This window comes from Mauremys mutica, unplaced genomic scaffold (genome assembly GCF_020497125.1).
Source record: "Mauremys mutica isolate MM-2020 ecotype Southern unplaced genomic scaffold, ASM2049712v1 000041F_np12_subseq_17779978:17974135_obj, whole genome shotgun sequence".
Classification (NCBI taxonomy): Eukaryota; Metazoa; Chordata; order Testudines; family Geoemydidae; genus Mauremys; species Mauremys mutica.
Genome location: NW_025422816.1, coordinates 147,405 through 163,026, shown reverse-complemented (window position 1 = coordinate 163,026; position 15,622 = coordinate 147,405). Strand labels below are relative to the sequence as shown.

The 15,622-nt window shown below is 42.5% G+C and overlaps 1 protein-coding gene across 2 annotated transcripts; it reads right to left on the bottom strand.

Moving 5' to 3' along the window:
- Positions 1-3,333: 3,333 nt before the first annotated feature.
- Positions 3,334-9,145, bottom strand: LOC123356914 (perilipin-3-like). 2 transcript variants are annotated; one of them, XM_045000179.1, is made up of 8 exons: positions 9,065-9,145; positions 8,390-8,469; positions 7,103-7,298; positions 5,897-5,976; positions 5,345-5,597; positions 4,696-4,892; positions 4,331-4,453; positions 3,334-3,741 (listed from the first exon to the last, which is right to left on the bottom strand). In XM_045000179.1, the coding sequence occupies exons 2-8, from the start codon at positions 8,450-8,452 to the stop codon at positions 3,349-3,351; spliced, it is 1,305 nt and encodes a 434-aa protein (XP_044856114.1). In that variant the 5' UTR covers positions 8,453-8,469; positions 9,065-9,145; the 3' UTR covers positions 3,334-3,348. The 2 variants fall into 2 exon arrangements, with proteins under 2 accessions (XP_044856114.1, XP_044856116.1); XM_045000181.1 differs by having other exon boundaries at positions 9,031-9,077.
- Positions 9,146-15,622: the final 6,477 nt, after the last annotated feature.

Genomic DNA, 15,622 nt, shown 5'->3' with positions numbered 1-15,622 from the left:
TCAGCTAATACCCAGTTGGCTTTTAGCTCATGCAGTAGAGGCTCATGCACTAAGCTCCAGAGATCCCCAGTTCAATCCTGCCAACTGGGCTTTGTCAGCGTTACACTGTCCCCTTCCCTTTTAAATGTTTATGCCAAATGAGCAACTAGATTGAGATTCTGAGATGCTGCCACCTTTTCCTCTTAACATTGTCATGCTACATTAAAATATTTGCGTGCAGACCAGGACTGAGCAAATAATGAATTTTTCATTTCCGGGGCTGAACAAAAAATAAAATTAAAAACAATCAGTTCAAATCAAAACTCATTTTATTTTTCAGTTTTTCCTCATCAAAATGGAATAAATGAGCAAACGTGTTTCAAGCCAAACAAAACAATTCACTTGACCCTAAGTGATTTTTTTTTTTTTTCAGTTTTTCATTTCATGTAGGTTTTGGGTGCTTTTTACTCCCTCCCTTTTCTAAAATCTAGCTAAATTTTGAAAGGAAACACCATTTCAGAATGAAAAAAAATCAAGTGTTTCATTTCCAGATGTTCAACATGAAACTATTTGAAATGAAATGTCAAAACATTTCATTCTGAAATGACCAAAACAAACTGTTTTGACTTTTTCCAATCTCTTTCCCTCATTTTTTACTTGAATTTGCAAATAACTTGTGTTCTGAAAAAAAGCATTTTTGGCAAATTTATGATTAAAAAATATTTTACCCAGCTCCAGTGAGGATTCTTCATCCTGTGTCAAACTGAGCCTCTGTTACCTGTGCTGAAGAATCCAGGTTCCTTAGCAAACTCATACACCTCTTTAGGTGGCCTGGCTACTGGGGTGGGGACAAAACACCCCACTGTGTTAGGCTGGGTTACAGGACCATTCTGATGTGGTAGCATTTCACACCCACTGGGCACAGGGGTAAATGACTACACAAGGTGCAAAGCAGTGGAGAAGCAGGCTTGTATTGTGCAAGTGTCCCAGGACATTTTTTGATGTTTTCTACCTTTTCAAATATATTGATTTCAATTACAACAGAGAATACAAAGTGTATAGTACTCACTATATTTTTATTACAAATACTTGCACTGTAAAGAACAAAAATAGTATTTTTCAATTCACCTCATACAAGTACTCTAGTACAACCTCTTTATCATGACAGTTGACTTTACAAATGTAGAATTATGTACAAAAAATAACTGCATTGAAAATAAAGCTATGTAAAACTTTGTCCTACAAGTCCGCTCAGTCCTACTTCAGCCAATCACTCAGACAAACAAACTTGGATACAATTTGTGGGAGATAATGCTGGCTGCTTCTTGTTTGTCACCTAAAAGTGAGAGTGGGCATTTGCATGGCACTATTGTAGCTGGCATTGCAAGCTATTTATGTCCCAGATGCACTTAAATTAATATGTCACTTCATCTTCCATAGGACATGCATCCATGCTGATGACAGGTTCTGCTCAATAACTATCCAAAGCAGAGTGGATGAATGCATGTTCATTTTCATCATCCTAGTCAGATGCCACCAGCAGAAGGTTGATTTTCCTTTTTGGTGGTTTGGGTTCTGTAGTTTCCACATCTGAGTGTTGCTCTTAAGATTTCTGAAAGCGTGCACCCCACCTCATCCCTCTAAGATTTTGGAAGGCACTTCTGATTCTTAAACCTTGGGTCAAGTGCTGTAGCTAGTTTTAGAAATATCACATTTGACAAAATGCAAAGGTGGTACCAATCTGCAGTGAAAGTGTTCTTAAAACAAACATGCTGGGTCATTTGAGACTGCTAACAGGAAATATGGCGGAATGGGTAAAATAGAGCTGAAGATATAGAGTTCTCTCCCAAAGAGTTCAGTCACAAATTTAAGTAATGCATTATTTTTTAACAATCAGCAGCATGAAAGCATATCCTCTGCAACGGTGGTAGAAGCATGAAGAGGCATATGAATGTTTATCATATTGGGAACATAAATGCCTTGCAACACCAGCTACAAAAGTGCCATGTGAACACCTGTTGACACTGTAAATAAGCAGCAGCATCTCCTGTAAAGGTAAACAAACTTGTCTATCTTACCAATGGGCACAAGAAGTAGGACCGAGTGGACATGTAGGCTCTAAAGTTTTACATTTTGTTTTTGAGAAGAGTTATGTAACCCCCCCAAAAAAGTCTACATTTCTACATTGCCCTTTCCTGATAGAGGTAGTGCAGTAGTTGTAGGTGAATTGAAAAAACCACTTCTCTTTTTACAGTCCACTATTTATATATATATTTTTTACATATATATAGTGAGCACTGTACAGATTGTATTGTAATAGATTTCTATTTGAAAATGTAGGACATCCAAAAATATTTAATTGGTATTCTATTGTTTAAAAGTGTGCTTATGCCCAAATAAATGTTGCCTTTAAGGTACCAGACAGCCTGTACCCACAGAAAACTAGACACACTTGTCACTATGATGTGGATTTAAAGGGCCTGCTTTCCTAAGGGTGAAGATTGCATCTACAACCTTTCACATTTCCAGCTGTGAAGTATGCAGCCTTGATTCAGACCTCAAGTGATTTTATAGGTGGTTGAGATTACACACTAGCACATCCACCCACCAGAACAAATATTTCATAGGCTGTGACATTTGTCCCAGAGCCCCTCTAGGGACAGCCCTATTTTGAGATGGGCAAAAGAATCCCAGGCCTGTTCTCTCCTGGGGTAGGGGCCAGGACTGAGCAACCCAGGTAGTGTCTAGCCCAGGTTGGCTAGACAGTGGTAGGAATTTTAACCAACTGCACTGTGTGCTTTTCAGAAGTGGCTACCTGAAATCCCAAGTGCAATTCTACCACAGCCATGAGAGCAACAAAACTTGTTTCTGTTCTAAGTTTAAACATGCTTTAGTTTCTGGTTACATATCAGTAGTTGATCTAGAACTTACAAATTAAGGCTCTAGATTTGGTACTATGGTATACAGGGTAAACGGCCCAGGCTTTTAAGTGTGTAAACAGTAATGCCAGTGGTTGCTGCTATTGCAAACAAGGCTACATATAGCATGACTAATTGCAGGCACAGATGTCTACTCTAGAACTGGAAATCACCTCTTAGAAAGAGCAGATTAGACCTTCATTCAAATGCAATGACATTTTATTTTGAAGACAATGATAGCACAAACAAGTATTATCTGAGCTGAGCCGAGACATTATCTACATTATAGCAGTCACACAACACCTCCAGAAATTAGTAGAGATTTAGGCACAGTGCATACTAGTACTAGCCACTGGTGTCTTTCCTGAAGTATGACAGTACACACAAAGTCAGAAGGAAGACTAAATGAATTTGCCTTCTTCCTTAGAAGTTGAAGTTTCAGGTTTCTAGGTCACAGGTCCTCCTTAGACTTGGAGGCTTCCTCAGCCTCATTTTCTTGGTTTTGCAGTTCAAGGGAGTCTGCAGACACCTTACCAGATGGGATGAATGGTCCCACAACCCAAGACAGAGGAGTATTCTCCATCACGTATGCCATCAGCTCATCTACATATTCCTGGGCCTTGGTCACCATCTCCTGGCTCTGGGTTAGGAGGCTGCTGGAGAGATCCTGGAAGGAATGGGCAGTGGAGAAGGATGCATGAAGCTCTTCGATGTTGCGATACACCTGTTTAACCTTATCGTGAAAGTTGGTGGGGAGACCTTGAATGCTGGATACTAGCATCTGGCAGGCATCCTGCAGCTGCTGGATAATGCTGCGGGACATAGCCAAAGTCTCAGACTCCATCTGTTGGAGAAATAGAAGCTTAATTCTAATGTTCAAAACACAATAAGGATCAAACTTGTGACTGCCTCAGGTGATGCTGTTAGGCAGCAAGTTATGCTTCCATCAGACCACTGATTGCAAGACCATGGGCACCAACAAGGTCTGCCATGATCTTTCAGGATAAAGATGCCAAGTTGTGCCTTCTTTAAGAGCCTCCATTGTCACAAGTGACTTCTAACAGAGGCCATAAGCCATGTAAGATAGGTCACAATAGAGCTAAGCCAAGTTAGCAGGTGTGTCACTGGCTGCAATCCCATGATCTACAATCAGTTTTCAGGCTGGGCAGAGGTTTCAAAAGTAGTAAGCATGAATCTAAAGCAACTATGCTTCTTGGGCACAGACCTTGCTGGTGACACATCACTTTAGGGATGTCTAAGCTAGGAAGCCACTCATTATGCTCAAAAAGGGAACAACTTTATGTAGTAAGACTAAAATCACCTCAGTTTGAGCTACTTATCCAAAGATGCAATTATTCTTGGCCTTGCAGGATGGCTAACTTCAGACCAGAGCTGACACCACCACCCCCAATGCACACACCCAATGTACATACCTCTGGTTTTGCCAAATCCTTCATTTCACTGCTTTTTGGCTGCTCCTTATTCCAGCTCAGCCATATGTGATGGAACTGCTCCTGGACTTCTTGGAGAGAGACACCTTGCTTAAGGTATTCAATCTAGAAATGGATTAAGCATATTAAGAGATGAGACATTTGCACATCAATTATTTAGTTCTACTGTTTGACATGCCTTCACCCCACAGTGTGGTATGCTCAATGCATCAAGAGGAGAAGGGTCTAGTTACATAACACAACTATGAATGAGGTCTAAGCCTCATTGTATCACATTCTATACAGGTGTGGTTAGAGTGTTGCCCGCCCTGAAGGGCATCAGTTTTGAGAGATAGTCGAGTTCCTACCAGTCCCATGGTTTGATGAAGCTGGGAAAGAGCCTCTCTGATGCTTTGACTGGTATGTCTCATCTTGTTTAGGGAATAGTGGTAGGCACGTTGGCGAAGTTTGGTCGACAGGGAACCTAAACGCACGAAGTAACTCCGATGCACTTGTGGTTGTGCTGAAGACACTTCAGCCCCTTCCACAGATTCAGCAAGTTTAGCTACAGGAAAGAGAGTTCAGGTTGTTCACCATCAGGTTAAGAGATTGGTAAAGGAGTACAAGCCATACTTATCTGCTAAATCTTAAGCTCCCTTGTAACAAGTGTTGGTCTTAACACCTATCAAGTACCATAGAGGTAGCTTCAGCCTTAACACAAAAACCCACATGCCACACAGCATTACTAATAATTTTGCTTACTTTACTAATGCCTGACTTCTAATGAATAATCATGCCCATCATTCTTTCTAGTGCCCCCCTGTCCCCACTTCTTGCTCAGATCATTTTACATGCCCACCAACTGAAAGCTGAGACTGAGGGTTAAGATATGAAAAGGCTGTAGAATGAGCCTGCATTTGCTGACAGATAAGATTAAGCCTAGAGAGAAATTTGGCCCAAAGGGAGGATTACCCTAAACTTTTAGTGATAGTGGACCTGTCATTCATGTGTTCTGACCTAGTTCATCATCTGTCATGGGAAGATAGTGATCCAAGAGCTCTTCAGATTTCTCCAGCACTGCTTCCATTCCACTTATGGCCAGTTGGCCCATTCTTGATTCCACAACTGTGCTCATGCTGTCAGTGACCACTGATTTGGTGGTCTTCATACTGTCCTGCACAGCCTCTTTGGTCATATCTACCATTCTGATCATGGTCTCCTTGACATCTATCAGTCTGGAAGAGGCCAACTCCTGTGTTTCAGATGTAGCCTACAGAAGAGTGATCAAGCAAGATATTGTACAGTAATTCAGGGCCATACCATCACATTTACCCAGAGATTGAGGTTGGGGAGGGGATTACCACCTGCTCTGCCCCATAGGTCACATCTTCAGGGGAAGAACTGCATCTTGCTGTTAAGCATCAGACCAGAGTTATATTTAGACCCCAGCTCCTGCCTCTTGACCACTTTTAGTATGGAGTGTACCTCTGCTGGAGGAAGCATCCCATTATTGGCATCCCTTTCAGAAAGGCATGATGTTTTGTCTAGTGAGGGGGTAGTGAAAGTTACCTCATCAGCAGTCTGTTGAATTGGTAGATTCTCCTCCACTTTGTCAGGTACTTCAGAGACACCCTCCTCTGCTGTTGTCACTATAGAAAAAGCAGAGTTCAGTTTCTTAATTGGTCAGTTTTGCTATTGTAATATTTACAGACTCTGGCTCACATCTGTAATGAGAGCTTCAGTTCTCCAATATGTTCAGGCAGCAATTGTTCTGGGTTGTAGGGGCTGCACATTTCCCCCTTCCTTCCCCATGTAAGGTGGTTCCCTCCCTCTCCTGCAACTTATGAACTCTCTCTCATGGAAAATTTTTACAATAGTGTCCCCTTCAATAGTTCATAGTTCCATGCTTCCTCCCATGCATCCTAACTGGGCAACTGAATTAAGATAGATGCTAGTCATAACTGAACACTTTCTCATCCCATCTATACATACTGCAGAATTCTCTTACCCAAGCAGTCTAGGCATTACTTTCCAGGCTCCCTCTCCAAGTAAAAAGGTTTTTATGTTCTGAATAAAGTGCAATGATCTCACTCCATAGTCTTACAGCTCTGAAGCTTTTTGATCAAACATTTAACATCCCTCTGGAAGGCACCAAGAAGTTTTTGCAATGCCTTGGCTGCAATAAGTCCAACTAACTGTTCTCATGAAGGAAGCAAGTCAGGGAACAGCCATTGCTGTGGAGCTATTGCCTGATAAGCAGCTAGTTAAGAAAAGTTTAGCAGTTGTAGTCTGTTTGCAGTGTTGTTGTAGCCATGTTGGTCCAGAGAGATTAGACAAGATGAGTGAGGTAATCTTTTGTTAGACCAACTTCTGTTGGTGACAGCCTAGATTTTGAGGCTCTCTGGTTGCAGAATGAGGAAACCTCATTTTGCAATTAGGTACCTTTCAAAGGGTGTTGCTTCTTAAAGGGAAAGAGCTTAGCACTAATCTCACCTCCTGGCTACAGTGAAGGTGAGGGCAGGCTCAGCAATAGTAATTAGTGTAAGCAAAGCCCTTTGTTAGCCTCTAGCAGATGTTAGCTTACATGCATGGGCTACTGTATATTCCTATATAGGACCACCACCCCCACTGCCAGCTTCTCCTCCAGTACTGAAGGAGTACTGATCTTCATGGACCTGAGTTTTAGAGATGAAAGCTTCCCGACAGGGTGTTAGAGCCTACTGTTGAGAAACTGTACCATATAAATAGAAAGGTCTGCATAGATGCTTTACTCACCCTCAGGTTCAAGTTTAGTTACAACTGGCTGTGCACTGCTAACTGCAGCATTGGTTATGGAGGTCACTCCCTTCTCTGCCATGTCACAGATGGACCTCACATAGGGATGGCTCTCCTTGGTGGAAGCATAGGCAGTGGCAGCCAGATCATAGGCAGAGTTGACTAAAGGTAGACTGGCCACCCTCCTCAAGACATTCTAGTGAGGCAAGGGACAGAACAGTGAGTCAGGGAGGCAACGTTCTACACTGGGGCTGAACCTTTACTTTTTCAAGTGGTTACACCCTTGATGTATTGGTAGGGTGACCAGACGTCCCGATATTATCGGGACAGTCCCGATTTTAGGGGACTTGTCCCGCGTCCCGATCTTCCATCGGTCGGGACGCACTTTGTCCTGATATCGGGGAACCGTCTGGTGGAGGACGCAAGCTGATGCTGCCGGCACCGCTCACCTCTTCTTCCTGAGCCCTGGGGCAGTACAGTTGAACTCCTGGCGCCCGCCCGCCGGCAGAAGCCTGCAGAGTGCTGCAGCCCCACTCCCCAGGCATGCACAGAGGCGCCGAGGAGGTCTCTGCTGTGTGCTGCAGGGGTGGGGCTTGTAGGCGCCGGCAGCGAGCCCCCCTGCCCCCCTCAACCTGATCCGACCTGCGCAACCTTAGGAGCCAGAGGGAGGGGACCTGCCTGCTTACTGGGAGCCGCTCCAGGTAAGGCTAGCACTGCTGGGTCTCACCTGGCCCCCTGGCAGGTCCCTCTGGCTGATGTGGGGGGCTCTCCGTGCTGCTACCCTCCCTCCCCGAGGGGGGAGGTGGAGACAGAGCAGAGGCAAGCTGGAGCGGGGCGTGGAGCTGCTGGTGGGTTCTCAGCCCCCACCAATTTTTCCTGTGCTCTGGCGGGTTTTTTATTTTGTTTTTTGTTTCGCTCCGCCGCCAACTTCTTTTTTTTTTGCTCGACTCGCCCCGCCCCCTTGCCCCCCCCCCGTCCCGATATTTCACCTCTGTCATCTGGTCACCCTATGTATTGGCCCCAATCAAAGGATTACTTAATGGTCAAAAATCTGAAGAGGCCCAACAGCTGCTTTTGAAGTTAGTACTGAAACTGGATCACAAAGTTAACTAAGGGAAGAAGAATTTAGTCTCATTATAAACCAGGCTATTTTGCAGCCTCTGGAAGAGCAACTGCACAAATCTCTAGACAATGAGATGTGTATATGTGAAGCCCACTACCAGGTAACAGCCAATCATCTTTCATATTCACATGTTGAACTAGCAATGCTTAAGAGGGAGCACCTACCTGTTGCTCTTCCTCCCCATGCTCTGGGGATGCCATAGTTGTGTCTTTTCCATTAGAAGCCATGGTATGATCAGATCTACCTGAAAAGGGCAAGAAGAAAGGCCTGAAGATACAAGCTGAGTTTCTTAAGGAAAAGTTACAGCACCCTAAAGACAAGAGTGGTGTTCTACTCCAGAGAGGGAATAAAAGAAATGGCAGGGCCCTCATCAGATTATCTCACTAGTCCTCTAAATATTCCTAAATACATTGTCACTGCTTTTTTAAAAGCAAGAAATATTTCAGTTCTGCTACAGCTAAGGAGAAAAGCAAACAGGAGGATTCCTTCTCAAAAAGGAGAAGATTTTTCAACCACTCTGTGCCATGAGATTCTATTAAAGGCAGTAGGTGTCACTACTACTAAAGGCCATTTAATAGTTTTAACTATGGGGGGTGGGGTGGGAGAAAGAAGAATGGGATCCTATCTCACCAGCTAAGAGGCTTAAAGCCAGGGAGCATTAAGTTCCCCAGACCCAACTTCCAAACCCCTGTCCTACCCACAGCTTCTTACTACAGACATTTACACATACAAACATGTCTTAGTCACAGAAGTACAAAGCCATGACCAAGGAACCATATAAACAATTAAAACAAAACCTCAGCAACAAGTCCTACTCCTTCAAAGACTAACCCACTGACCTTTCTCAGTACGCCAGACACTGCTTTACTTCACTCCTCACCTGGTCAGATTTTATACACCCCTGGTGTTGTAATTATGAGGGAAGGGCGTGAAATACTCAGGACTGACAGTTCAGGTAATCAGTGAAAAGAAGGCTTTGCTAACCAATAGGAGAATGCAAATCCTTTGGGGACTGCAAAGATTGGGAGTGAGTTATTCCCCAAATGTGATTCCAATTAACTGCACTGGGTCTTTGCTGTCATCCAGCTGAACTCTCTTTGAATCCACAGCCTACCTAGAAACAGTTGCTAGTTAGGATGGGTAACATTTTCAAAAAGACCTGTGTGACTTAAAAAGCCATTGACTTTCATTGCCCTTTCCAATGGGAAAAGGGAGAGAAAAGTGGGTTTTTTTTTAAAAGGTAGAGAAAAGGGTAAAAAATTGAAATGGAACTTTTTATTTTATTAAAAATCTAAAAAAAAAACCAACATAAAAAACCCCAAACAAATAAAAAATCAGCCAAATATAGACCATCTCTGGCGGTAAGGTTACAGATAGCAATGTGTCTGCTTCACCTGCATGTTGGCCATAGTTTCAAAGTAAAAAACTGGCACATTGGAACAAGGAGTGGCATATTGGAGACAGGTAGTTTTTTTCCAGTGGTTAGAATACTAGCCTAGGATTTGAGCTGGGTTCAATTTTATGCTCTACCACGGACTTCCTGTGTGACCTTGTACAAGGCCTCTTGATGCCTCAGTTTTCCCTCTGTACAGTGGGGATAATATGGCTTCCATGCTTCATAGAAGTTTTGTAAGATGCTCAGATACTCTGACAATCAGGGCTATAGAAATACCTTAGATAGATAGTGAAGCATTTTGTTGGGGAACAAGAGTTAGGCAGGGTAACTGGAAGAACTTGCCCTTCTCCACCTTCATCCCCCTTTCAGAAAAAAGGGAACTTGTGCCACTTTCTGTTTCAGGGAAGGGTGGGAGAAAAGAGTCTGTATTCTTTTGTCACCCCTTCCTTGTTCTCCCTCAGAGTTTGAATTGGAATTGGATTGAACTGGAAAAAAGGTGGTGGTACTGTCCCAAGTCCTGCCCACAATCCAAGCTCTGCCTATATGAGATGCTGCTTATAGCAGATTGTGCAGGTGTAAAGAACATGAGCACACATGCTCTGCCGGGTTCCCCTTTGGGCTCTCTGTAAGGTTCAGCTACACCACTGGATATGGCCAGATTAAGATGGAGGCACAATAGCCACATGCCTGGATCCCAGTCATGTGATTATGTCAATCTCAGCTTTCATTTAAAAATAAATGTTTCTACCTCACATGGCTGCAAAGAAAAGCTTGAGATTATCCACTGAATAGAACTCAGACAGTGATGTCTGCCTGTGTCTGCCCCCAGCCTCCTGCAGAGGGAGAAGCAGCATCCATACCAAGGGAGGTAACTCTTTACCCCCCACTTGGCCCCCGCTGTTCTTGGTGTGCGCCCACCCACCTTCCCAGGATTTCAACAGGTAAATGCCTAGCTGGGCTCTGTGGGACTGGTGGCATCTGGTCTTTTAGTCCCAAGGGTCAGATATTGGCCATGGGAGTGTGAATAGTTCCCTCAAAACATCCACTCTCACCATGAAAATGAGATGCCACCCCGGGCAGATCTCCAATCCTCCCTCTCTTTTCTTGCTTACTTTGATCAGCAGTGAAATAGTTAAAAATCTAGACATGTATATCACCATCACTTGGCATCGGAGTTACCCCATTTTGATGTATGGGGCAGTTCATGCCTCTCTGAGCTCCTGTGTCAGGCTCTCTGCAGAGGCAGGCAAATACCTGTGTGTCCGTTTCTGCTCTTTTCATGTTTTCAAGGTTTTTTCCATAATCTGTTCTCACATTATATTGATAGAGCTTAGCTCCATTAGCACTTGAAGACCAGCCACTCCAGAGAATGCAAGAGACACAGAAATGTAAGTCTCAAGGGGACCTCTGATGCACCCTGACTGTTTTGGGGTTTTGCCGCTTTAGCATATATCTCACAAGGCACAAAGCTTTCCAAGTAACTGAATTTGGAAATATTTTACTGTTCATTCTAAACATATGAAGCTGCATTTCTCACATGTTCTTTCTGGCTGCATTTTGTAATGCTTAAGGAAAAGGCCTCTCCTCTCTACTGACAGTTTCTATGCCTTCAATAAAGATAAATATTAAGGAAATTGTAAACATTTGTAAAATGAGCATGATCGCATGAAAATGCAATTTCCCATTGGATTCCTTCTTGCTCACTGTACTGTACAGTCTTGTGGCACAAACCATTTCGTGGCATTACTTGTGATATTTTTGAAGGGGTGGGAGGTTCTGGTGCAGTTAGTTGGGGCAGCAAAAGAGTCATGGATAAATCAGAAGCAACTGAGATTCTTTAGTTTAATTTTGATACCCTAACCAGTGCCAAATCCATCTTAATTCCCACCCTTGTAGTCTTTTTATGTTAGTGCTATTGTAACCCACACATTTTCTGGGTGTGGTGTTCTGGCTCAGCGTGTGGCACTGAGACCACTTCAAGAGAGCACAATTAAGGAGTCTGGTCTACAGCCTCAGCTAATAGCTAGTTGGCTTTTATCTCATGCAGTAGAGGCTCATGCACTAAGCTCCTGAGATCCCCAGTTCAATCCTGCCGACTGGGCTTTGTCAGCATTACACTATCCCCTTCCCTTTTAAATGTTTATCCCAAGTGGGCAACTAGATTGAGATTCTGCCACCTTTCCCACTGAACATTGTCATGCAACATTAAAATATTTGCATGCGGACCAGGACTGAGCAAATAATGAATTTTTCATTTCGGGGCTGAACAAAAAATAAAATGAAAACCAATCAGTTCAAATCAAAACTCATTTTATTTTTCAGTTTTTCCTCATCAAAATGGAAGAAATGTTTTGATTTTTCATTTAATTCTCAAATGACCAAAACAAACTGTTTTGACTTTTTCAATTTCTTTCCCCCATTTTCTACTTGAATTTGCAAATGACTTGTGTTGTGAAAAAAGCATTTTTTGGCAAATTTATGATTAAAAAATATTTTCCCCAGCTCTTGCGAGGATTCTTCATCCTGTGTCAAACTGAGCTTCTGTTACCTGTGCTGAAGAATCCAGGTTCCTTAGCAAACTCATACACCTCTTTAGGTGGCCTGGCTACTGGGGTGGGGGACAAAACGCCCCACTGTGTTAGGCTGGGTTACACAAGCATTCTAATGTGGCAGCATTTCACACCCACTGTGTACAGGGGCAAATGACTACACAAGGTGCAGAGCAGTGGAGAAGCAGGCCTGTATGGTGCAAGTGTCCCAGGACATATTTTTGGATGTTTCCTACATTTTCAAATATATTGATTTCAATTACAACAGAGAATACTTCTCACTATATTTTTATTACAAATATTTGCACTGTAAAGAACAAAAATAGTATTTTTCAGTTCACCTCATACAAGTACTGTAGTGCAATCTCTTTATCATGACAGTTGAATTTACAAATGTAGAATTATGTACAAAAAAAATAACTGCATTGAAAATAAAGCTATGTAAAACTTTGTCCTACAAGTCTGCTCAGTCCTACTTCAGCCAATCGCTCAGACAAACAAACTTGGATACAATTTGCAGGAGATAATGCTGGCTGCTTCTTGTTTGTCACCTAAAAGTGAGAGGGGGCATTTGCATGGCCCTATTATAACTGACATTGCAAGCTATTTATGTCCCAGATGCACTAAAAATTTATATGTCCCTTCATCTTCCATAGGACATGCATCCATGCTGATGACAGGTTCTGCTCAATAACTATCCAAAGCAGAGTGGATGAACGCATGTTCATTTTCCATCATCTGAGTCAGATGCCACCAGCAGAAGGTTGATTTTCCTTTTTGGTAGTTTGGGTTCTGTAGTTTCTGCATTTGAGTGTTGCTCTTTTAAGATTTCTGAAAGCGTGCACCCCACCTCATCCCTCTAAGATTTTGGAAGGCACTTCTGATTCTTAAACCTTGGGTTAAGTGCTGTAGCTATTTTTAGAAATCTCACATTGGTACCTTCTTTGCATTCTGTCAAATCTGTAGTGAAAGTGTTCTTAAATCAAATGTGCTGGGTCATCATCTGAGACGAACAGGAAATATATGGCAGAACGTGGATGAGAGAGCTGAAGATCTAGAGTTCTCTCCCAAGGAATTCAGTCACAAATTCAATACATAATTTAACAACCATCATCAGCATGAAAGTATATCTTCTGCAATGGTGGCCAAAGCATGAAGGGACATATGAATGTTTAGCATATCTGTAACATAAATACCTTTCAACACTAGCTACAAAAGTGCCATGTGAACACCTGTTCTCACTTTCAGGTGACATTGTAAATAAGAAGCAGGCAGCAGCATATCCTGTAAATGTAAACAAACTTGTCTTACCAATTAGCAGACTAAGAAGTAGGTCTGAGTGGACTTGTAGGCTCTAAAGTTTTAGATTTTGTTTTTGAGAGCAGTTATGTAACCAAAAAAGTCTACATTTGTAAGTTGCACTTTCCTGATAAGAGATTGTACTACAGTACTTGTAGGTGAATTCAAAAATACTATTTCTTTTTACAGTCCAAATATTTGTAAGAAATATATAAAGTGAACACTGTACAGATTGTATTGTAATAGAAATCTATTTGAAAATGTAGGACATCCAAAAATATTTAATTGGTATTCTATTGTTTAAAAAAATTGTGCTTACTTGCACTGTTAATCATGATTTAGTTGAGTTAACTGCAATTAACAGCCCTACTTATTTCATTTGCTGAAGTCATAAATGATACTGGCAACAAACTTTTGCTGGAATAAGCTGCATCTCCCTTTCTAGTGTAGGCAAGGCCTTCACAGTGGCTTTTATAGACAGTAGGTATTGCAGAACCAGAGGGAAAACTGATCTAGTGTAGAAGGAGTGGGCTTAGAAAAATGCATCTGGAACAGCTTCTCTCCCATTGATTGAGTACAGCTACATTGTGCAAACTTTAGCACATTAGGAAATTCACAGCTGTAATAGTTGCTGTTGAGGCTTGTGTGCGCTACCCTGCTGCAACTGGGCCCCCTTGTGCTAGTTACTGAATACTAGTAGATTTCAGTATACTGCATGATTACAGAAACTGTTATCCCCATTTTACAAGTGGTAGCATGTAGCCCTTTTACAGAGGCACAAAGCATAGAAGTGACTCGAGAGTAGCAGGGCTGAGAAGAGCCTAGTATCTAGGACATAGCTTGTTTACCACCTATCATAGCACCCTCAAGTTTGGCACTTTAAAAATACAACTGGGCTGCTCTGACCGATAAAGTTTTAAAAACACTGCTCTGCAAGACTCATGTGACTGCACTGCAAGTCTCATTTTCAATGAGAGCTTCAGCACTTAGTGCTTATATCACTTGTAAATGAAAGTTGTCTCGGGAGGTCCTGCAATGCTGAGTGGAGCAATGCCTAAATACCCTAGAAAGCAAAACATTGGGGGCCCTTGTGCTTAAAGGTATGTGGTGCACTAAATAGAACCCATATCCTCTGTATTATGGGCACTTTACCACCTTCATTTGAAATTCAAAAGCTCTTATTTTAATCTGTATGGTTTGCTTTTTAATTTCAAAGCAGTGATTGATGCCTTTCCTATTTGACAGGTAGGTCTGAGGCTGTGGGAAAAGCTGAGTTATTAACTTTTTGATAACAAGGGTTGAGGAACCTGGTGGTACCATAAATGCAATGGATTTGGGCATAAGCTTTTGTGGGTAAAGGACCATTTCAGATGTCCTTTACCCACAAGGGCTTATGCCCAAGTAAATCTGTTACCTTTAAGGTACCACCAGACTCCAGCTGTACTCTCAAAAAACCAACTACTGCTACCCCTGATACTTGTCACCCTATGATATGGATTTAAAGGGCCTGCTTTCCTAAGGGTGAAGATTGCATGTATAGCCTTTTACATTTCCAGGTGTAAAGCAACGAAACTTGCAGCCTTGATTCAGACCCCAAGTGATTTTATAGGTGGTTGAAATTATACACTAGCACATCCACCCACCAGAATAACCAATATTTCATAGGCTGTGACATTTATGTCTCAGAGCCCCTCTAGGGACAGCCCTATTTTGAGATGGGCAAAGGAATCCCAGGCCTGTTCAGTCCTGGCCCCTGCCCCAGGAGAGAGCAACCCAGGTAGTGTCTAGCCCAGGTTGGCTAGACAGTGGTAGGAATTTTAACCAACTGCACTGTGCTTTTCAGAAGTGGCTACCTGAAATCCCAAGTGCAATTCTACCACAGCCATGAGAGCAACAAAAGTAATGTCTCTGTTTCAAGTTTAACCAGAAACTAAAGCATGTTCGTATCTAGAACTACTTAGAACCAAATCTAGAGCCTTAATTTCTATAGTATATGGGGTAAGCTGCCCAGGCTTTTAAGTGTCTACACACTAATGCCAATGGTTGCTGCTACTGGCAAACAAGGCTACATATAGCATGACTAACTGCAGGCACAGATGTCTACTATAGACCTGGAAATCACCTCTTAGAAAGAGCAGATTAGACCTTCATTC